This window comes from Pelophylax lessonae, assembly GCF_965119305.1.
Source record: "Pelophylax lessonae genome assembly, chromosome: 4".
In the NCBI taxonomy this organism is placed as follows: domain Eukaryota; kingdom Metazoa; phylum Chordata; class Amphibia; order Anura; family Ranidae; genus Pelophylax; species Pelophylax lessonae.
The window spans coordinates 405,233,135-405,256,423 of NC_138771.1; the positions used below are offsets into that span (position 1 = coordinate 405,233,135).

The 23,289-nt window shown below is 45.3% G+C and overlaps 1 protein-coding gene across 1 annotated transcript in view; it reads left to right on the forward strand.

The window, feature by feature from the left end:
* DDX46 (DEAD-box helicase 46) overlaps positions 1–23,289 on the forward strand; it is a 395,525-nt gene that overhangs the window by 21,762 nt on the left and 350,474 nt on the right. The window contains exon 3 of the mRNA XM_082254255.1: positions 14,832–14,972. Within this exon, the coding sequence (XP_082110381.1) occupies positions 14,832–14,972 (141 nt within the window). The remainder of the gene's footprint in view (positions 1–14,831; positions 14,973–23,289) is intronic.

A 23,289-nucleotide genomic window follows, 5' to 3' on the forward strand; every position in this document is an offset into this window, starting at 1 on the left:
TTCTCTCTGGGCACAAGATTTCCTCTCTCCTAGACCTTCATACAGGATTCTGTCTTCTCGAGATTATATATTCATTCCAGCTGTTCCATATTGGTTTATATTTTTCTAATTTATGATTAGCATTTAATACCAAGTTTTCTAGTCTGTTTACCTCTTCCACCTTATTAATCCACATATTCAAATCTGGTGGTTCCTCTTTTTTCCACTTTAAGGGAATGCACATTTTGGCTGCATTGAGTAAGTGTGGTATTATTTAATTTTTGTATTGGTTTCTTGAGATATTAGTTTTGTGGAGGAGGAAAAAAGCTGGTTCCATTATCAGTTGATGTTCTGTCAGGCTTTGTGTAATTTCATAGATCTGTTTCCAAAATTTTTCCATTTTGAGACACGACCAAAAAATGTGGAGTAGTGTCCCCTCACCTTCTCCACACCTCCAACATCTATCTGTATTCATTGGTGATATTTTATGCATTTTTACTGGGGTTTGATACCATCTCGATAGTATCTTAAAGTTCATCTCTTGTATTTTTGTACTGATGGATGTTGAATGGGCCATCTGATATATCTGCCTTCTCTCTACCTCCGAGAAAGTTTTATTCAATTCTTTCTTCCATTCGTTCATGTAAGTTAATTGGCTGGCTATTTTCTCCTCTATCACTCAACAATGAATACAGTTTAGATATGGAATGTAATAATGTCCCTTTTTGTACACAAATCTTTTCGAATTTTGTATATTGTAAGTCCTCCTCGTTGAGCTTTGGTAGAGTACCCAGGAAATGTCTAAGCTGGATCGCTCTCCAGCGGTCCAGCCGGAAATCCCCTAGGGGGTCCACCAACTCCTTCTCCGTTGTCGATCCCTCCGGTTTCATATATTGATCCACCTGAAATAGACCTCTTTCCCTCAAATCCCTACATTTTTTATCTTGATATCCGGGTGTGAACTTAGGGTTACCCAAGACCGTAAATATGGCAGAGTATTTTTTTGTCAATTTTATATTGTTGGAAAGTTTTTGTACAGGTCTTAATTGTATGGCCTATAATCGGGTGCATTCTCATAGGGGCTGGCAAGGAATGGCTACAGAACGGAGCTCTTTCCAGTGGGATTTCAAATTGTGGAAATCCCTTCGTTTTTGGATTTCAAGTTGTGCCTGTTCCATAGTTGGCCATAATTTTGTATTTCTATGGCGGCACCAGTCCACAAATCTACCCAACTGTATGGCCTGATAATACCTCCTCAAGTCTGGTACTGACATGCCTCCTTCCTCTTTTCGTAGTGATGTCACTCTTACTCAATCTGGGGTGCTTAGCTGCCCATATGAATTCCTTCACCATACTGTCTATCTGTTTGAAATATTTCTGTGGTATGGAGATAGGTAAGGTTTGAAAATACAAGAATTTTGGTAGGATGGACATTTTTACAATATTACATCTAGCCCACCATGAGAATAGACCCTTTCCCCATTTTTGTAGGAGAATTCGTGTAGATTTCAGCAATGCAGGATAGTTTTCATCATAAAAGTTGGCAGAATTTGGGTGTTATTTGTATGCCCAAATATTTCAGTGCTCTGCTTGTCCACTTTAATCTGAAATTCGAAATTAGCTGTTGCTGTAATTCTTGTCCTAAACCCACCCCCATTGCCTCCGATTTATCTACGTTTATTTTAAGATTGGACATTTCTCCATACTCTGCAAACTCTCTTAAAAGGTTCGGGAGTGAGATGATCGGGTTGGTGAGAGTGAACAGCATGTCATCCGCGAAGGCTGATATCTTATATTGAGTTTGGCCGATTTTAATACCTGTAATATCTGGGTTTGATCTTATTTTGCACAGAAAGGGTTCCAATGTCAAAATGTATAACAGTGGTGAAAGGGGACATCCCTGTCTAGTTCCATTCTGAATCAAAAAGTCTTCCCACAACACGCTGTTCACTCTCACCTTAGCCGATGGGACCGAATAGATCTGCATTATCCAGTTTAATACAGTCTCATCCATACCCATGAATCTCAGTACCGCCATCATAAACCTCCAACTTACTCTATCAAAAGCTTTTTCAGCATCTGTACTTATAAATATACTTTTTATCTGTTTTTGCTGAGCTACGTATAACAGGTTTAATGCTTTTATTGTGTTATCGCGAGCTTCTCTTGTCGGCGTAAATCCTACTTGATCTAAGTTTACCAATTTCATTATATGATTTTGAATTCTGGTAGCTATGATTTTTGTAAATATTTTCAAATCTGTATTTAATAAGGAAATTGGTCTGTAGCTTGAACAGGACGCTGAATCTTTTTCTTCCTTGAGTATTACTATTATATGTGCTTGTAGAGTCTCTCACAGAAGGCTTTTTATCTTAAAGCGGAGTGCCTTGTAAATGGGATAATGAGGGAATAAATTAAGAGTCAGCAGCTACACATAACTGTAGCTGCTGACTTTTAATATTAGGGCACTTACATGTCCTGGAGCCCAGCAATGTTGGCACCGCAGCTGATGTTTCCATCGGCTGTCAGGTACTGCCATTGCCGGCAGTGGCGTACCTAGAGCATTTGGCACCCGGGGCGGATCCTATATCTGGCACCCACCCCAACTTTAAAATGTAATAGCGCCCAAAAAAATTTGTAATGTTTTCAAGAATATTTATTGCACAAATTTCACAGCCCCCCATCACAGTGCCCCTTGCAGTCTGCCTCTGTCTCTCTAATCACAGTGGCCCCTTTTGCACTCTCTGCCTCCCCTGCACAGTCCTACCTTCAGCATAAATAGATGGCTAATAATATTAGCAATGTGTTTAAGTTTGAGTAAGAGATTGGAGACTTGCTAAAGGAGATATTCAGAGACTGCAGACATGGTACAGGAGATGGTCCGAGACTGCTGACATGGTACAGGAGATGGTCCGAGACTGCTGACATGGTACAGGAGATGGTCTGAGACTGCTGACATGATACAGGAGATGTTCCGAGACTGAGGACGTGATGCAACAGATGGTCAGAGACTGAGGACGTGATGCAACAGATGGTCAGAGACTGAGGACGTGATGCAACAGATGGTCAGAGACTGAGGACGTGATGCAACAGATGGTCAGAGACTGAGGACGTGATGCAACAGATGGTCAGAGACTGAGGACGTGATGCAACAGATGGTCAGAGACTGCCCCCCCCCCCCCTTTGGTACGCCACTGATTGCCGGTAAGGGAACCCACCGCGCATGCGTGAAGCGCCCTGCGCTTGGTAATTGGCCAGGAAGCAGAGTAGGGGGCTGAACCTCTGACGTACCTTGCCGCGCAACAAAAGTTAGGACAAGGGTACCTGTCAAAAACAGCCGCTCCCCCCTGAAAGGTGCCAAATGTGGCCCTGAAGGGGGGGAGACAGATAAGCAGAAGTTCCACTTTTGAGTGGAACTCCGCTTTAATGCAAAGAATGCATTAAGATAAAAAAAAAAAAAAACCTTCTGACCTTACAGCTCCTTTTTAAGGTAATGGGTTGTTTTGTTAAAATAGTCAATTACCTGTAGGAGGGTCTACAGACTTTCTTGAAGTGTCATACTGGCAGTGGGAGTTTGGGTTTTGCCCCCCCCCCCCCCCTTCTTCTCCTCTCTGTGATTGACGTTTGCTCTGGGTTCTCTACTCATTCCTGAGACTTCACACAACACAGAGCTGCTCTCCACTCCCTCCCTTCTCCTTCGTCCCTCTTGCATACCGAAAGAGCTAAGCACACATTCAGGAAGCGGCAGACTTCAGTGACTGTAGAAGTTACTGGCGGTGCTCTGTATGTTCTACTTTCCAGTTAAAATTGTAATGCAACTAATACATTTGTAAAGTAAAATACAAACACTGGCTTTTGTGAGCATTGCCTACATAATCTTATTGTAATAAAACGTAGAGCCCATAGTGTGATTTTCTAATTTTATTGTCTATTCAGATTGTTCTGTGTTTGAGCCTTCCATGCTGCTTTCCATGCACAAATGCTTAGGCTGGTTTCCCACTGCTAGGAGTACAGGGGATGGGGATGACATCAGTAGTGATGGAAGGATAGAGATAACATCAGTGGTGATGGAGGGTAGAGGTTCGCATCTTCACTGGTCTCACAATTCGATTACGATTATCATGTCAACGATTCGATTCCGCGATGCATCACAATTCCTGCCCATGGTTTTCATCAAAAAATAAAAATAAAAATTCAAGCAGTCAGAACTAAATTTTTTTATTTTATCTGTTCTTAAAAAAATGACAACACTCCCTACATGTAGCAAAGTCTAAACACAGCAGACAAAAACTTAAAGAGGAGTTCTAGGCTCCCCCCAAAATACTACGGGAGATGGTCAGGGACTGCAGACGTGCTACGGGAGATGGTCAGAGACTGCAGACATGCTACGGGAGATGGTCAGAGACTGCAGACGTGCTACGGGAGATGGTCAGAGACTGCAGACGTGCTACGGGAGATGGTCAGAGACTGCAGACGTGCTACGGGAGATGGTCAGAGACTGCAGACGTGCTACGGGACATGGTCAGAGACTGCAGACGTGCTACGGGACATGGTCAGAGACTGCAGACGTGCTACGGGACATGGTCAGAGACTGCAGACGTGCTACGGGACATGGTCAGAGACTGCAGACGTGCTACGGGACATGGTCAGAGACTGCAGACGTGCTACGGGACATGGTCAGAGACTGCAGACGTGCTACGGGACATGGTCAGAGACTGCAGACGTGCTACGGGACATGGTCAGAGACTGCAGACGTGCTACGGGACATGGTCAGAGACTGCAGACGTGCTACGGGACATGGTCAGAGACTGCAGACGTGCTACGGGACATGGTCAGAGACTGCAGACGTGCTACGGGACATGGTCAGAGACTGCAGACGTGCTACGGGACATGGTCAGAGACTGCAGACGTGCTACGGGACATGGTCAGAGACTGCAGACGTGCTACGGGACATGGTCAGAGACTGCAGACGTGCTACGGGACATGGTCAGAGACTGCAGACGTGCTACGGGACATGGTCAGAGACTGCAGACGTGCTACGGGACATGGTCAGAGACTGCAGACGTGCTACGGGACATGGTCAGAGACTGCAGACGTGCTACGGGACATGGCCAACGGTTAAGTATGTTTTTTTTTATTTTCAAGAAAAAAATAACCTTTAGTATCACCTTAACAAATGGTACTATAAGAAAAAAGGTACATATTCTCCTGGAAGTACAGTATATACACTGCGGGGGGGGGGGGGGGTTATAGGCAGCTAAAGGTAACTGAATTGCTGTTGAGTAGATATACTATTGGGTACAGTGCATTGCGAAAGTATTTGGCCCCCTTGAACTTTGCTACCTTTTGCCAAATTTCAGGCTTCAACGTAAAGATATAAAACTGTAATTTTTTGTGAAGAATCAACAAGTGGGACACAATCATGAAGTAGAACGAAATTTATTGGATATTTCAAACTTTTTTAACAAACTGAAAAATTGGGCGTGCAAAATTATTCAGCCCCCTTAAGTTAATACTTTGTAGCGCCACCTTTTGCTGCGATTACAGCTGTAAGTTGCTTGGGGTATGTCTCTATCAATTTTGCACATCGAGAGACTGAAATTTTTGCCCATTCCTCCTTGCAAAACAGCTCAAGCTCAGTGAGGTTGGATGGAGAGCGTTTGTGAACAACAGTATTCAGTTCTTTCTACAGATTCTCGATTGGATTTAGGTCTGGATGTTGACTTGGCCATTCTAACACCTGGATATGTTTATTTGTGAACCATTCTGTTGTAGATTTTGCTTTATGTTTTGGATCATTGTCTTGTTGTAAGACAAACCTCCGTCCCAGTCTCGGGTCTTTTGCAGACTCCATCAGGTTTTCCTCCAGAATGGTCCTGTATTTGGCTCCATCATAGAAACATAGAAACATAGAAACAGAATGTGTCGGCAGATAAGAACCATTTGGCCCATCTAGTCTGCCCAATATATCTGAATCCTTATGAATAGTCCCTGGCCCTATCTTATATGAAGGATAGCCTTATGCCTATCCCATGCATGCTTAAACTCCTTCACTGTATTTGCAGCTACCACTTCTGCAGGAAGGTTATTCCATGCATCCACTACTCTCTCAGTAAAGTAATACTTCCTCATATTACTTTTAAACCTTTGCCCCTCTAATTTAAAACGGTGTCCTCTTGTGGTAGTTTTTCTTCTTTTGAATATGCTCTCCTCCTTTACCGAGTTGATTCCCTTTATGTATTTAAAAGTTTCTATCATATCCCCTCTCTCTTCTTTCTTCCAAGCTATACATGTTAAGGTCCTTTAACCTTTCCTGGTAAGTTTTTTCCTGCAATCCATGTACTAGTTTAGTAGCTCTTCTCTGAACTCTCTCTAGAGTATCTATATCCTTCTGGAGATATGGCCTCCAGTACTGCGCACAATACTCCAAGTGAGGTCTCACCAGTGTTCTGTACAGCGGCATAAGCACTTCTCTCTTTCTACTGCTTATACCTCTCCCTATACATCCAAGCATTCTGCTGGCATTTCGTGCTGCTCTATTACATTGTCTTCCCACCTTTAAGGCTTCTGAAATAATTACTCCTAAATCCCTTTCCTCAGATACTGAGGTCAGGACTGTGTCAAATATTCTATATTCTGCCCTTGGGTTTTTACGCCCCAGGTGCATTATCTTGCACTTATCCACATTAAATTTCAGTTGCCAGAGTTCTGACCATTCTTCTAGTTTTCCTAAATCCTTTTCCATTTGGCGTTTCCCTCCAGGAACATCAACCCTGTTACATATCTTTGTGTCATCAGCAAAAAGACAAACCTTACCATAGAGGCCTTTTGTAATATCACTTATGAAGATATTAAACAAAATTGGTCCCAGTACAGATCCCTGAGGTACCCCACTGGTAACCTGAGCTTGTTCTGAATGTTCTCCATTGACTACAACCCTCTGTTGTCTGTCACTCAGCCACTGCCTAATCCACTCCACAATATGGGAGTCCATGCTCAATGACTGCAGTTTATTGATAAGTCTTCTATGTGGGACAGTGTCAAAAGCCTTACTAAAATCTAGATATGCAATGTCTACTGCACCTCCACCGTCTATTATTTTAGTCACCCAGTCAAAAAAATCTATAAGATTTGTTTGACATGATCTCCCTGAAGTAAACCCATGTTGTTTTTCATCTTGCAATCCATGGGATTTAAGATGTTCCACAATCCTATCCTTTAATAGGGTTTCCATTAATTTGCATACTATTGATGTCAGACTCACTGGTCTATAGTTGCTCGATTCCTCCCTACTACCTTTCTTGTGAATGGGCACGACATTTGCCAATTTCCAATCTTCCGGGACCACTCCTGTTACTAATGATTGGTTAAATAAATCTGTTAATGGTTTTGCCAGCTCACCACTAAGCTCTTTTAATAATTTTGGGTGTATCTCATCAGGACCCTGTGACTTATTTGTCTTCACTTTAGACAGCAATCTTAGAACGTCTTCCTCTGTAAAGACACATGCATCAAACGATTCATTAGTCATCCTTTCAAGTGGAGGTCCTTCTCCTTTTTCTTCTGTAAAAACTGAACAGAAGTATTCATTTAGGCAGTCGGCTAGCCCTTTATTCTCTTCTTCTCGTCCTTTGTTTTTAATTTAGTTATTCCTTGTTTTTAATTTCCTTTTTTCATTTATATATCTGAAGAATGTCTTATCCACCTTTTTCATAGACTGAGCTAGTTTTTCTTCTGCCTGTGCTTTAGAAGTTCTTATAACTTGCTTGGCCTCTTTCTGCCTAATCTTGTAGATTTCCTTATCTTCATTGCTCTGGGTTTTTTTATAATTACAAAATGCTAGCTTTTTATTTTTAATGATTTTGGCCACTTCTGCTGAGTACCACAGTGGTCTCTTCCTTTTTTTGCTTTTACTGACAAGTCTAATGCAATTTTCTGTTGCCTTCAATAATGCACCTTTTAAGTAGTCCCATTTCTCCTGGACTCCATGTAATCCGTTCCAGTCTGATAAGGACTCATTTATGACTAATTTCATTTTTGAAAAGTCTGTTTTTCTAAAATCTAAAACTTTTGTTTTTGTGTGGTGTGACTCTTTCACAGTTCTTATATTAAACCACTCTGACTGGTGATCACTAGATCCCAAGGTTTCGCCTACAAGGACATCATATACCAAATCCAAAATGGCTTCCCTCCGGGTTGGCTCCTCAACCACTTGTTGCAGAGACAACCCCAATAGGGAATTTAGAATATCTGTACTCCTGGTAGAACTTGCTATTTTGGTTTTCCAGTTTATATCTGGAAGATTGAAATCTCCCATAATGATAACTTCTCCTTTCATTGTCATTTTAGCTATTTCTTCAACTAGTAGTTCATCTAGTTCTTTAACTTGACCAGGTGGTCTATATATCACACCTACACGAGTTACTGCATGATTAGCAAACTGCAACGTAACCCAAACTGACTCTATGTTGGCCTCACCAACTTGTATTAGGTTAGATTTAATGCTATCTTTCACATACAGGGCCACTCCTCCTCCTTTCTTGCCTTCTCTGTCTCTTCTGTATAAAGAGTACCCTGGTATGGTTATGTCCCAGTCATTTCTTTCATTAAACCATGTCTCCGTAACAGCCACTAAATCTACATTCTCAGATGCCATTATTGACCCAAGTTCATTGATTTTTTTTACCTAAACTGCGAGCATTTGTAGACAGGACTCTGAGCTTATAATTTCTTAACCTCTGTGCTTCTGACCTGTTCTGGCATTGTTTCGGGGGGCAATTGGACTCTTGTATTTCCACTCTTTTGCCCCCCCTTCCTAGTTTAAATACTTTCGCAAATTCCATCCATCTTCCCATCAATTTTAACCATCTTCCCTGTCCCTGCTGAAGAAAAGCAGGCCCAAACCATGATGCTGCCACCACCATGTTTGACAGTGGGGGTGGTATGTTTAGGGTGATGAGCTGTGTTGCTTTTACGCCAAACATAACGTTTTGCATTGTTGCCAAAAAGTACGATTTTGGTTTCATCTGACCAGAGCACCTTCCACATGTTTGTGTCTCCCAGGTGGCTTGTGGCAAACTTTAAACGACACTTTTATGGATGTCTTTAAGAAATGGCTTTCTTGCCACTCTTCCATAAAGGCCAGATTTGTGCAGTATACGACTGATTGTTGTCCTATGGACAGAGTCTCCCACCTCAGCTGTAGATCTCTGCAGTTCATCCAGAGTGATCATGGGCCTCTTGGCTGCATCTCTGATCAGTCTTCTCCTTGTATGAACTGAAAGTTTAGAGGGACGGCCAGGTCTTCGTAGATTTGCAGAGGTCTGATACTCCCATTTCAATATTATCGCTTGCACAGTGCTCCTTGGGATGTTTAAAGCTTGGGAAATCTTTTTGTATCCAAATTCGGCTTTAAACTTCTCCAACAGTATCTCGGACCTGCCTGGTGTGTTCTTGTTCATCATGATGCTCTCTGCGCTTTAAAAGGACCTCTGAGACTATCACAGTGCAGGTGCATTTATACGGAGACTTGATTACACACAGGTGGATTCTATTTATCATCATTAGTCATTTAGGTCAACATTGGATCATTCAGAGATCCTCACTGAACTTCTGGAGAGAGTTTGCTGCACTGAAAGTAAAGGGGCTGAATAATTTTGCACGCCCAATTTTTTCTTTTTTTTTTATTTGTTAAAGTTTGAAATATCCAATAAATTTCATTCCACTTCATGAGTGTGTCCCACTTGTTGATTCTTCACAAAAATTACAGTTTTATATCTTTGTTTGAAGCCTGAAATGTGGCAAAAGGTTGAAAAGTTCAAGGGGGCTAAATACTTTCGCAATGCACTGTATTTGCTGCGGGAGATGAATATGTTGCTGATCGAGAAAAACAGTTTTTTGCACCTACTTGCCAATGCTACTATACCCTTGGGTAAATGACAGTTATTATATTGCCATTGTTAAATTGAAGACACCTGTGGGAGGTTAATGACCTTAGTACCTGCCTAGTACCCGATGACAGTCTGAGATTGGGGGGAGGACTGCGGACAAGTGTGTCCAGTATTCCGGGAGTCGGGGACGCTCACTTGGGCCTCCCTCAGCAGCCTGCAACACAGCAACCCCGGGCCCCTGGAGATGACGTCAGCGGCTAGGCAGAAGGCGGGAAAAGAGGGCGCGGCTAACACCCGCAGCTCCATTTGACAGTCAGAGTGTGGGGAGGCCTGAGGACGAGTGCGTCCAGGTGCAGCCTGCAACACAGGAATGCCGGCTAGGCAGGAGGTGGGAAAAGAGGGCACGGCTAATGCCCACGGCTCCTCTTTCAAAATGCTCCTTTTGCTTTGAGGAGAGGCAGGGCGCTGGACGATGTCATCTGCTATAATCGATTTGGCCGGTTCATAGCATCGATGCAGAATTGCAGACGGGGGGGTAGGAATGACATCAGTGGCGGGGGTGATGGGGTGGGGGATAGGGAGGACATCAGTAGCAGTGGTTGGGGGGGAATAGGGATGACCTCAGTGGCAGTGGTGATGGTTGGGCTAGGGATGGCCTCAGTGGCGGTGGTGATGGGGGGGGGGGGATAGGGATGATCTCAGTGGTGGAAGAGAGAGGGGGGGATAGGGATGACCGACCTCAGTGGCAATGGGGGGGAGGGGATAGGGATGACCCCAGTGGCGGTGGGGGAGGGGGGTATTGGAATGACATCAGTGGTGATGGGGGGAATAGGGATGACCTCAGTGGCGGTGGTAATGGGGGGGGAGGGAGTAGGGATGACCTCAGTGGCGGTGGTAATGGGGGGGGGGGTGTAGGGATGACCTCAGTGGCGGTGGTAATGTGGGGGAATAGGAATGACCTCAGTGGCAGTGGTAATGGGGGGGGAATAGGGATAACCTCAGTGGCGGTGGTAATGGGGGGGGGGGGGAATAGGGATGACCTCAGGGGCGGTGGTGATGGGGGGGGAATAGGGATGACCTCAGGGGCGGTGGTGATGGGGGGGGGGGGGGGGAGAATAGGGATGACCTCAGGGGCGGTGGTGATGGGGGGGGGGGGGGGAAATAGGGATTTCCCAGTGGGGGGGGGGAATAGGGATGTCCTCAGGGGCGGTGGTGATAGGGATGACCTCAGGGGCGGTGGTGATGGGGGGGGGGGGGGGAGGAATAGGGATGACCTCAGGGGCGGTGGTGATGGGGGGGGGGGAATAGGGATGACCTCAGGGGCGGTGGTGATGGGGGGGGGGAATAGGGATACCTCAGTGGCGGTGATGGGGGGGGGGGAATAGGGATACCTCAGTGGCGGTGATGGGGGGGGGGGGGGATAGGGATGACATCAGTGGTGGAGTGATAGGGATGACATCAGTGGCTGTGGAGGGATAGGGATGACATCAGTGGCGGTGGCTGTGGAGGGATAGGGATGACATCAGTGGCGGTGGAGGGATAGGGATGACATCAGTGGTGGTGGAGGGATAGGGATGACATCAGTGGTAGTGAAGGGATCGGGATGACATCAGTGGCGGTGGTGGAGTAGGGATAGGGATGATATCAGTGGTGGGGATAGGGGTGGGGTGGGTGGTGGCTCGCTCTCGATAGCAGCTTGGGTATACACCTCTTCACCAAGCACGGCCACATGTCTGAGAGGGAGGGACTAAAAGAGAAGATGGGCTTGTGGAGCTGTATCCACCTCCTGTAAACTTTTAAACAGAGAGAGAACCATTAGAGGCTGTTTCTTGACTGTTCAAAAACCTCTACTAGAAAATCTAAGGACCATTCACACTACTGCGACTGGTCAGCCTGACAAGTCGCGGTCCATTGTGTGCTACGGGAACTGTTCTAATAGGAGCGACTCATGTCGCTCCGACTTAGAAAAAGGTTCCTGTACTACTTCGGGGCGACATCGGAGCGACTTGCATAGACATTCATTATATGAAGTCGCGCCAAAGTCGCGGTGCACGCGACTTCACAGGTCGCCCCCGAAGTCGTGCCACGTTAGTGTGAACCGGCACTTAGAAAAGAAATGTAATGGAATTATGAGAGTACCATGTACTACCTATTTTTGCTTTCCCATACTTCTCCTTTAACTGCTTAAATACAGGGCACTTTTACCCCCCTCCTGCCCAGGCCAATTTTCAGCTTTCAGCGGTGTCACACTTTGAATGAAGATTGCACGGTCACGTGACACTGTACTCAAAAAATTTTTTATTATTTTTCCACACATAGAGCATTCTTTTGGTGGTATTTAATCACTGCTGGGCTTTTATTTTTTGCTAAAAAAACAAAAAAAAAAAAAGACCAAAAATTTTGAAAAGTTTTTTTTCTTTTATGTCAAATGTTGTAAATAAGTCATTTTTCTCCACTGTTATGCGCTGATGAGGTGGCACTGACATGCAGCACTTATAGGTGTCACTAAAAGGTGGCACTGATGGGCAGCACTGACTGGCATCACTGATGGGCACTGTTGGGGCTGCACTGATAATCAGGGCACTGATGATCTGTACATGTCTCCCCTGTGAGATGTCACTGATCGGTTCTCCTCTCCTCACACACAGTTATTGAGAGAGGAAAATCTGATAACCAGCATTTCTTTGTTTACATGATTGGACACAGCTAATCACATGGCTGCATCATCGTGTTTACCGAGATCGGGGTCCCAGTGACACAGCATGCCCAGCGATCACCTCGCTGCCCGTCCCTGCTGGCGCACAGGCGTGGTGAGACTGGGGCAACCTCATATAAGAACCGAGCATCCTGCCCACCGTCATTTGTCCATACGGCAGGCAGGAGGTCGTTAATGATGTTAATATTCTGGCTTTTATTTTGTTTTGTGACAGTAGGAGAGTTGTTGTGTTCCATATTCAATTACAACTGCCATGTCTCAATGAAGAAAAAATATCACTTCTGTTAATGAAAAATTCCCATTTGATCTTTTTTTTTTTTGCCATATGTATAGAATGTACAGTATATATATTATGCAGCAATATCGGAGAGGTGCTCACAATACTCACAAAATTGCCGTTTCAATACACGATATGCAAATGGTTTGCTTTCCCAAGGTGACCTCTAGGACACTGCTGAGAGAGGCTTCTCCCACCAAAACCAGAAAACACTTTAAAATGGAACTTGACTGTCTCAATCAACATTGACTATTTTGAATCCTTATGCTGCTAGCATTAGTAACTAGAAAAGTATATCATATTTACTTGCTTTAAATAGCTTTTTACATTTCTTTAGTTACTTCCTAGTTTCCATGCCTAGGCAAATTATGTCATGCATTCCAGGAGTCTTCAGGAGGGAAGGAGGGGTTTTCTGATCTAAGCACACCCTCCTGTCTGCATACCTGCGCTAAGGGCAGATGGATTACAGGGAATAAATGCTACATGAATCATTTGTCTTAACTCAAGATGACCACAGCCAGAAATGCTAGAGGACATATTTCTTAGCAAAATAAAGCCAAGAGACATGAATGAAAGGGTGAGTTTCCTTTTGCATGTTAAATGTAGCACCCTCCTAGGTAGGTGCTAAGTAACCTATAGGGGAGACCTTGTCTGCTTATCAGCAGAGTCCCAATTATTCAGTCAGGCTGTCATGTGTTCTCAGGTATGACTGTTGAGTTGGGGAGTTTTCCCACTGTATCCAATGAGGGCTCTCATTGGACAGTGGAGGAAACCTGACTAATAGCACAACAAAGGCTTGTATCCATCCCAGAGGGCAGATTCTGCCGCAATGCATCCTGGGAGGGGGGTGTAAGTCTGAGGGGAGCACATGACAGGGTGTCTTTGGCAGGAAGCAGAGTCCCAGGAGGGAGGTGACGGCTGTCTCTCCTCCTGTCAGTGTGAAACGGATGTCCTGGGCGGCTGGCCTAGAGGACAGAAGGTTGAGCTGAGCGGCAGAGAGGGATCCGGTGTGCTGAGGACCAAGCAGAGCTGTGGGGGTCGGAGTTTCCAGGAAAGCAGTGTCGTGAGTACTGTAAACTGCCCAGGGGTCTGCCTAGGATAGGGGACCACTCCGGAAGGTCAGCGGGATCCAGGAGCCAGCTAGCCTGTGCAGCAGTTATAGAAAGTGGGTGCCAGTGTCTAGACCCTGAAGAGAAAGAGGGTGTCTGTGTGTGGACCCTGAAGAGTTAAGAGTTGCAGCAGTGCTTACAAATAGCTACCTCAGCCAGGAAGGCTAAAGGGAGCAGTACAAAGGACTTTTGAGTCCCAAGGAAGTGTCAGATGTCCGTTCAAGTTCAGACAGCAAGTCAGTGCTAACAAGCACCAACCGGCATTCAGCCGGCGTCAAGTTAGCGTCAAAAGGCGTTTTCTCAGTGGTCCCCTTGCATTGTGTATAGTCCAGCCAGAGCAGTATCCCACTCTTTCCCTTCTCCCATCCAAGTTCCTAAAATAAATACAAAAACCCAAAGATACTGGACTGTTTCTTGTCTCAGTGCTCACACTTGGAGAACATGCTTAAATGTGCTGCTGGAAATTCTGCTACATAAAAATTAATTGAATAGCACTTTCGGTTTTTGGTGCAGGGATGCAGTATAGTTCCGCTTTAAGAAGAAGGGCTTATAAGGGGGAACCCACAAAACTGCAGGTCCAAGGTTTTTTTTTTTTTTCCCCCCTATAGCCAGGTAAGTTCACTCTTTGAACACTTCTTCTAGTGGTGGGGCTGTTGGGCCCTAGCCTTTTCTGTGTGTAAGCAGCCTCTTGGAACTCACTCACACTTATCTCAATAGTGTGAATGCCCCAAGGCCCTTTCCCTGTTCTGTGCCTGATAAAGACTGGTACCTATCTGGACGTCACTTCCTTGGTGGGCTTCTGGGGTTTCCAGGCCAGTCTACTCCTACAGTGTGTGAATTGTTTTTGTGTTTACTTCTAGCCGACGACCTAGCAGAGAGAGGGAACGTAGTAGAGAGAGAAGAAGATCTCGCAGTCGTGAAAGAAGGCGTTCTAGGAGCAAAAGCCGCAGTCGACGATCACGGTCTGCTAGTCCAAACAAAACTAAGAAGAGGGAAATAAGGTATTTTCCTAAAGTGTTTTTTTTTTTTTTTTTTTTTTTTTTGAGGTGGGATTCCCTTTGTAAATCCGATACTGTGTACATGTTGTGATTCTAAAGAATAAATTTGGATGGGTAATTTTCAGGGGAAAGGAAATTTTCATTACATTTCAGAGGATGAGGAGAATGGGACTTTCCAAACGCTTAACCAAGTACTCACACAAATTGTTTTAATAAAAATCTAAATATTTATCACAAAAAGATATATAGTTCATCTAAAAACATTTATACACCAATGTATTGACCATTCCTTGAATACAGGAAATAATATCCTTTACTGCGGTTATGTTTCCAACCAGTTTCGGCTTCTGAAGGGAAACTTGTGAAGGATTTTTCTACTAAAATAGACAGAAATACAATAAAGATCAAATCTAGTACAATAAGCGTTTTCCCACAATTCAGAATACATACATTAGTACTGTGCTGCCACGCAGCTTTAACTGTCTAGCAGTTGTTATTACATGTTATGTTATTGGTATTATCCTTGCACCCCTGCTGTTTCTGGCTAGTTGGTTGCTCCCACCCTCCATTTCCTGCTGTAACTTCATTTTGTATAGTTATGAAGAGACTGCAGAGTGTGAGAGCTGTGTAACTTCATTGGAAATTTACCTATGGAAAAGCCTCTGTTTATGCCTTTGCTAACTTGAAGCATTGGAGAACAACTCTGGAGTCTTTATTCATTGAGTAAACTATCTGTTAAAGTCATCATTCAACCTGCTGCACACACTTACAGACTGGGTCTACAAGAAGGTCACGGGTACAATCGATACTGAGACAGAACAAGTGCAGTATTCAAAAACAAAACCCAACTACTCCAATCAGGCATGTAGGTTTTTATGATCACTCCATACCTGCTGGGTTATATGTGGTATTGAGGCTAAAAAAAACAGACTTACGGTAAAAGTAAATCTGTCACCCAGGGCTGCGCACATTAGTGGGCCAGGGGATTTGTCCACAACAGGATCTCCTACATAGGGGGATAGAAGGCCACCAGTCTCTAAAGTGGACCTGCGTCCACAAACGCTTTGCATATGCCCTGAGGGAATTTTGATAACCTCAACTAACCACTCATATGTTAAGAGGTTGTAAACTCAGTTAAATTTTTTTTTTTTTCTAGCTGAAAGAGAAACACATAATGAGCTAGTATGCATCGCATACTAGCTCATTATGAAATACTTACCTTAGAACGAGCCCCCGCCGTGCCGTCCGCTCACCTCTATGACGGGCGACATGTCCAATCGCCCGTCTTCCGGGATAGCGGCATCCGGCCATCTGATTGGCCGGAGCCGCGGTGACGTCACTCCCGCGCGGGAGCCAACAGTCATGGCACGGGTGTCTGAAGAAACGGCACCAGCAGCCGTTCCTTCAGAGCGCATGCGCCAGTGACGTCACTGGCTGCATGTAAGGTAAATATCTCCTAAACTGTACATGTTTAGGAGATATTTACAGTACCTATAGGTAAGCCTTATCATAGGCTTACCTATAGGTTAAAGTGTCAGAGGAGGGTTTACTTCCTCTTTAAAAAGTAAAAAATCTACTGATTACAGGAACAAATGAAGACAAAGGGAGCCTACAACCTCCACTAGATGGCACTCTAGCAACTGAAACAATATGTATGGGAAATCTAATTTGCAAAGTGCTCAAAACAATTGGAAACCAACATTAAAGGGCTTATAATATGTATAATGGAAAACTAAACACACCGCATAGTTAGCTTGAATATACCTGCTCAATTGGATCTAATCACTTTGGTGGGCGTCTTAGCAGCCGCAAAACACTGGTCAACTACAGCATTGTAGATCTTTAGCCATTCTAATTCTGTATAGGGAAGGAGGGGCAAGTGATCACTGAGACAGATCGCAAGAATTTTCAGAACATCTATCAGGTAAAGCAAAGCACCCCTACTATGGGGATTCTGCCAACAAAGCCTGTCTATCGGTGTACCTGATGCCACTGTGTGGTATGTTCAGCTCGTTGGAACTCAAGCGGAAAAACTGGATATGGGTGGACTTTTATACCCCCCTCCACCCCGCTGACGTATGACGTTACCACGTGATGCAGACTCCAATTGGGGGATCGCGCATGCGCTGTATGGGACCCATCTGCTCCCATACAGTGCTCACACCCCGAAGCCTCTCCCCTAAGTGCGCAGCCACATGTGATCACAGCAACCATCCCATCCCCATGTCCATTGGACAGGAGGAGGGGGAGGGATGTGCATCGAGGTGGAACATGCGTGCAAGTACTATGGAGGCCAAAAAGGCACCTACGCCACAAACGTCATCTTCCCAAGACAATGGCTCATGGGTCGTCACCTCAGGGGTGTACACAGACTAGGTCCGAGCATTGAAGCCGGCTGGGACATGTAGCCCCCTAACCCAATGACTTCCACAGTGACTTCCCTGGTGTCCATTCCTGGATTTGAGCACTTTGCTGAATTGAACTCCCATACATATTGTTTCAGTTACTAGAGTGTCATCTAGTGGAGGTTGTAGGCTCCCTTTTGTCTTCATTTGTTCCTGGGCAAGTGAGTAATCAGTAGATGTTTTAACCTTTTTAACATATGAGTTGATAATGTTATCAAAATCCCCTTAGGGCTTAAAGCGGTTGTAAACCCTATAAAAAAAATAAATAAAAAAAAAATAAAAAAAAAAACCTGCAAGACAAAGGCATAATGAGCTAGTATGCATCGCATACTAGCCCATTATGTGTAACTTACCTTAAAACGAAGCCCCGCCACGGACCCCCGGAGCTCGCTGCGGGCGCTGCCATGATCCCTCGCAGCCTCTTCCGGGTTCGGCGGCATGCGCGCGGGAGTGATTTTTCCGGCAAGCTTCGGCAAACTAATTGAAGGTCCCCCCCCCCCCGGACCTTCAGAGCGCATGCGCCGCTCGCGCGAGCGGCTGCATGCACTGTAAATATCTCCAAAACCGTGCCGGTTTAGGAGATATTATTTGTACCTACAGGTAAGCCTTATTATAGGCTTACCTGTAGGTAAAAGTGTCAAAAAGCGGGATACTACCGCTTTAATACGTTTCTGTTGACGCGGGTCCACTTGAGAGACTAGTGGCCTCCTATTCCCCTCTGTGGGAGATGTGGTTGTAGGCAGATCCCCTGGCCCACTGATGTGAGGACAGATTCCCTTCTGCCATAATTCTGTGTATTTTTTTTTCTTTTTTTTTTTTTTTTGCCTCAATACCTCGTACAACCCAAGCAGGTATGGAGCTATCATCTGAGCATGTAGGCCCTTTAATAAATTTGCCTTCTCTTTGTCCCCAGTTAGGCCCCATTCACACTAGTGCGACTTGTCCCGCGATTTTGGACCGCAAAATCGCATGACAAGTCGTTTTCCATTATTTTCAATGAGCCCCATTCATATCAGTGCGTTTTGAAGTCGCACCGACTTCAAAGTAGTTCCTGCACTACTTTGTCACGATTTTAATGCGTTTTGAGGCATATAGTCTTGCCATTGCTTTCAAAATCGCTGCAAAATCGTGGTAAAATTGCGTCGCATAAGTGTGAAAGGGGCCTTACCCACTCCAGATTATTTTATAAATACTTTCTTCAGCTCTGTGTATACCAAGGAGTATGGGGGAGCTCATGACCATAATGAGGATGGTATTGACACAGCCCCAAATGATCCACAATGGCTCAAAAGTGATATTATACAGAAATATTTAGACAGAATAAGGGTGGATAAAGCGCCTGGACCAGATGGCATCCACCCACGCATCCTAAAAGAATTGAGCGCTGTAATTTCAAAGCCTTTGTTTATAATTTTTAGTGACTCGTTAAGGACTGGATTAGTACCACTGGATTGGCATAGGGCCAATGTGGTGCCTAAATTTAAAAAGGGATTATAGTCTTTGCCAAGTAACTATAGACCTGTTAGTTTAACTTCTATAGTCAGGAAGATACTGGAGAGTCTAATAAAAGACCACATAGATGAGTTCTTGCTGGAAAAAATATTTTAAGCAACAGACAGCATGGATTCATGAAAGACAGAAGTTGTCAAACAAACCTGATTTCTTTTTATGAGGAAGTAAGTAAAACCTTGGACAGAGGGGTGACTGTGGATGTAGTATACTTAGATTTTGCAAAAGTGTTTGATACAGTTCCCCACACACCGGTAATGTGTAAGGTAAAGTCTACTGGCTTGGAAAGATCAGTTTGTAAATGGATAGAAAATTGGGTAAAAGATAGAATTCAGAAAGCAGTGGAAAATGATTCTTACTCTGAATGGTCGGTTATCAGTGGTGTACCCCAAGGTTCAGTGTTGGGACCCTTACTTTTTAACATCTTTATAAATGCTATAGGGTGTGGGATTAAAAGTAGTATTTCAGTCTTTGCAGATGACACCAAGCTTTGGAATAAGCTTTGGAATAACTTCCTTACCGGATGTCTCCAACTTACAAGCCAACCCCAATGCACTGTTTCATTGGGCAACTATGTGGCAAATGAGGTTTAATATTGATAAATGTAAAGTTATGCCCTTGGGGGGCTAAGAATATGCATGCATCATACATATTAGGGGGAGTAGAACTGGGGGAATCCATAGCAGAGAAGGATCTGGGTGTTCAGGTAGTTTCTAAGCTTAATAGCATGCAATGCCAAGCTGCTGTTTCCAAAGCAAGCAAAGTCCTTTCTTGTATTAACAGAGAGGCATGGACTCCAGAGAGAGAGAGATTATTTTGCCCCTGTACAAATCATTAGTAAGACCTCATCTGGAATATGCAGTTCAGTTTTGGGCACCAGTTCTCAAAAAGGATATTGGGGAACTGGAGAGCAGAGAAGGGCAGCCAAACTGATAAGAGGCATGGAGGAGCTCGGCTATGAGGAAAGAGAGGAACTGAATTTATTCTCAGAGAAGAGGAGATTAAGGGGGGATAGGATCAACGTGTAAATAAATAAGGGGTCCATATAGTGAACTTGGTGTTTGAATTATTCACTTTAAGGAGAACAAGGGAGCACTCTTTACGTCTAGAGGAAAACCGATTTAGTCTCCAAATACGGAAAGTTTTCTTCACCGTAAGAGCTGTGAAAATGTGGAATAGACCCTCCCTAGAGGTGGTTCTGGCTAGCTCACTAGATTGCTTAAAGGTCTGGATTGTTTCCTAGGTGTACATAATATAAATGGGTACTAATATATTTATAGGTAAAGTATAGTGTATAAAGGATAGGGGAAGTAGTAAGAGGGAAGTGGGAGGAGAAGGCAGGAGGGTGGAGGAGAGAAGGAAGGTGAAGGGGGGGGGGGTGAGGAAGTAGAGAGAGAGATGAGGGAAAAAGGGGGAAACGCCAGAGGAAGCGAAGGGAGGGGGAAGTATGGGAGAAGATGAGAGGGGGAAGTGTGTAGCGGGAGTGGGAGGAAGAGAAAGTAGAGAGAGAATAGTAGGAGGGAGGGAAGAAGGAGATGCTGTGAGAGCTCGAGTTCGACAACCTGGAAACTCAGGGCCAGATACAACAAGGAGCCACTACCATATGACATGACTACTGGAGAGGTTCCTATATGTGCAAGTAGCGCGTGCATAGCAACGACTAGGAACACTTAAAACAATAAAATAATAACTATAACGTCAGCAGAGCACCAATAATTTCCAGCAGTCAATGTTTATATTTTTATTAAAACAATTTGTGTCATTACTTGGTTAAGCACATTAAATGTCCTGTACTCCTGATCCTTTCAAATCTTATCATCGTATCGGGGATGTTGGTGCTAGTCATTTTTGTGTGATTTGGTCATGTCCACAGAACCTAAAATTTCATGAAATTTCAGGTGGAGGCAAAGCCTCATGCTATCACTTCTCAAAAAAAAAAAAAAATTCTCCTCCTCTAACTCCTCTTCCTCCTCTAACTCCTCTTCCTCCTCTAACTCCTCTTCCTCCTCTAACTCCTCTTCCTCCTCTAACTCCTCTTCCTCCTCTAACTCCTCTTCCTCCTCTAACTCCTCTTCCTCCTCTAACTCCTCTTCCTCCTCTAACTCCTCTTCCTCCTCTAACTCCTCTTCCTCCTCTAACTCCTCTTCCTCCTCTAACTCCTCTTCCTCCTCTAACTCCTCTTCCTCCTCTAACTCCTCTTCCTCCTCTAACTCCTCTTCCTCCTCTAACTCCTCTTCCTCCTCTAACTCCTCTTCCTCCTCTAACTCCTCTTCCTCCTCTAACTCCTCTTCCTCCTCTAACTCCTCTTCCTCTTCCTCCTCTAACTCCTCTTCCTCCTCTAACTCCTCTTCCTCCTCTAACTCCTCTTCCTCCTCTAACTCCTCTTACCTATCCTGCCTAACCTGTTTAACCACCTCAATACCGGGCACTTTCACCCCTTTCCTGCCAAGGCCTATTTTTTCAGCTTTCAGTGGTGTCGCACTTTGACAATTGTGGGGTCACACAAAACTGTACCTAAATTCTTTTTTTTATAATTTTCTTCACACAAATAGAGCTTATATTTGGTGGTATTTAAATGATTTGTTTTTATTTTTTAATATAACAAACATGTTATACTTCCTCTGTGCAGTTGCTTTTACATAGGGTAGCCTGGATCCTCTTCTTCTCGGGGTCCCTCGTTGCTCCTGGGCCCCTCCCTGTCGAGTGCCCCCCACAGCAAGCAGCTTGCTTTGGGGACAGCCAAGCTGCAGCTCTGTGGGTCTATTCAGATACGTTCGGTCCCGCCCCCTCTCTCTCCTGATTGGCTAACTGTCTTTTGCAGCGGTGACCTGCCAGTTAAACGTTTTATGAGGGCGCATATGACCTGGTCCCGACCTGCATTGCAGCATGCCTTTTGGGCCGCAGCACCCCTATTCCGATGGTGCAGTGGTCTGCTCGAAGCATTGGCCACCCGGTTCCATGGTGTGGTTAGTAGTGTCCCCCTTCTCCCCTGGTGGTCTTTTAGGGTGGACATGGGCCCCACCCTGGGACGGTCAGACCCCTGGGTTCCCCCCCCACTCCCCCAGCCCTTCTAAATGGTCACTGTGGGTCTTTCAGAGACCCCCCACACCACCCTCCTCCCCGGTTGTGAGCTTACTTTGCCACATGCTCCTATGGGAGGTTGGCTGTAGTTGCTGCTGGCCGAGCTAATGATGCTGACTGGGCGCAATGGGGTGGTTGAGCAGGGTTCCCTGCCATCCTGGGGGTTGGTGACTAGGGCAGGGATGTCCTCGGGGCTCCCTGCGTCAGTTGTTGAGCTGGGGGAGCGAATGTTTTACCATCCCCGGGTATGTGCCTCACGCGGCCCGAATGCGGCTTAAATTTAGGCCGTGGATTTTCGAGCCTACCTATGTGAGGCGGCCTCTGTCAGGATGATTGAAGCCACTGCCTCCCTTGTGGGTATCCGCCTTCCCTTCCGCTGCACTGGGTGTTCAAATCCGCTGAGACTCGTGCCCGGACGATGGGGCGCCCTCAAAATTAAGGCTGTGGCCTACTAGGCCATGCTGCCGAGTTGGGCGCCGCAGTTGAGGAGGTGGCCTCAGTCAGTCTAGCTGAAGCCCCCAACTCCCCCCTTGGGCATCTGCCTGACTGAGGATCCGTGCCATTTATGGCTGGGCCCCCACAAAAATTTAGGCCGCGGCTTGCCGCCTGCTGGACCATATGGTCCGCTTCGCACCTCTATTGAACTGGGTGGCACTTCATTTTTAGTGACAGTCTTGCCGCCATTATTGTGTGAGCGGGGGTACCCTGCCTGCGCGTCCGTATCACAGCGGCAGCCTACCTTTTAGGGCGCCTTTTGTGCTATTATGTCCCCTATGGTGGGCTCTTAAGGTCTCTTGTATTTTGTATAGGTGGTCCATTTGTGGACGCTTGGCCGAAGTCCCCTTGCGTGATTGCAGTCGGCGGTCTCCCCTGATGGTTTTGGGGGGGAGCTTAGTATGTAGCGACCCTACTGGGTCTGTGTCCACGCACTAAGCGCTCTGTTAGTGAGGATGATTCCTCTTCTACTGCAGCCGCGCATGAAACGGCCCTGGTAAAATCCCTGATTGTATCAGTGCGGGCAACTTTTAAAAAAAGGTGGATGCAGCTGCTGCTCTGTTGGGGGCACTGGTCCCCTTTGGTACCCGCAGGTTCCCAAAAGTGGCAAAGGTATTCCCTTTTCCTGCCTATTTTGACAAAATTGTTGCCAGTCAGTGACCTAAACGCAATTGGTTGGTGCATAAGCGTTTGCTAGACCGTATCCCTTTGAAGAGTCCCTGCCTCAGGTTCCAGGCTGAATCTGGTGGAGTAGTCTCTGGCTTTTAAAGACCCCCCTTGATAGGAGAGCCAAGAATTTGGTCCGCCACATGTTCACTGTGGCCGGTGGT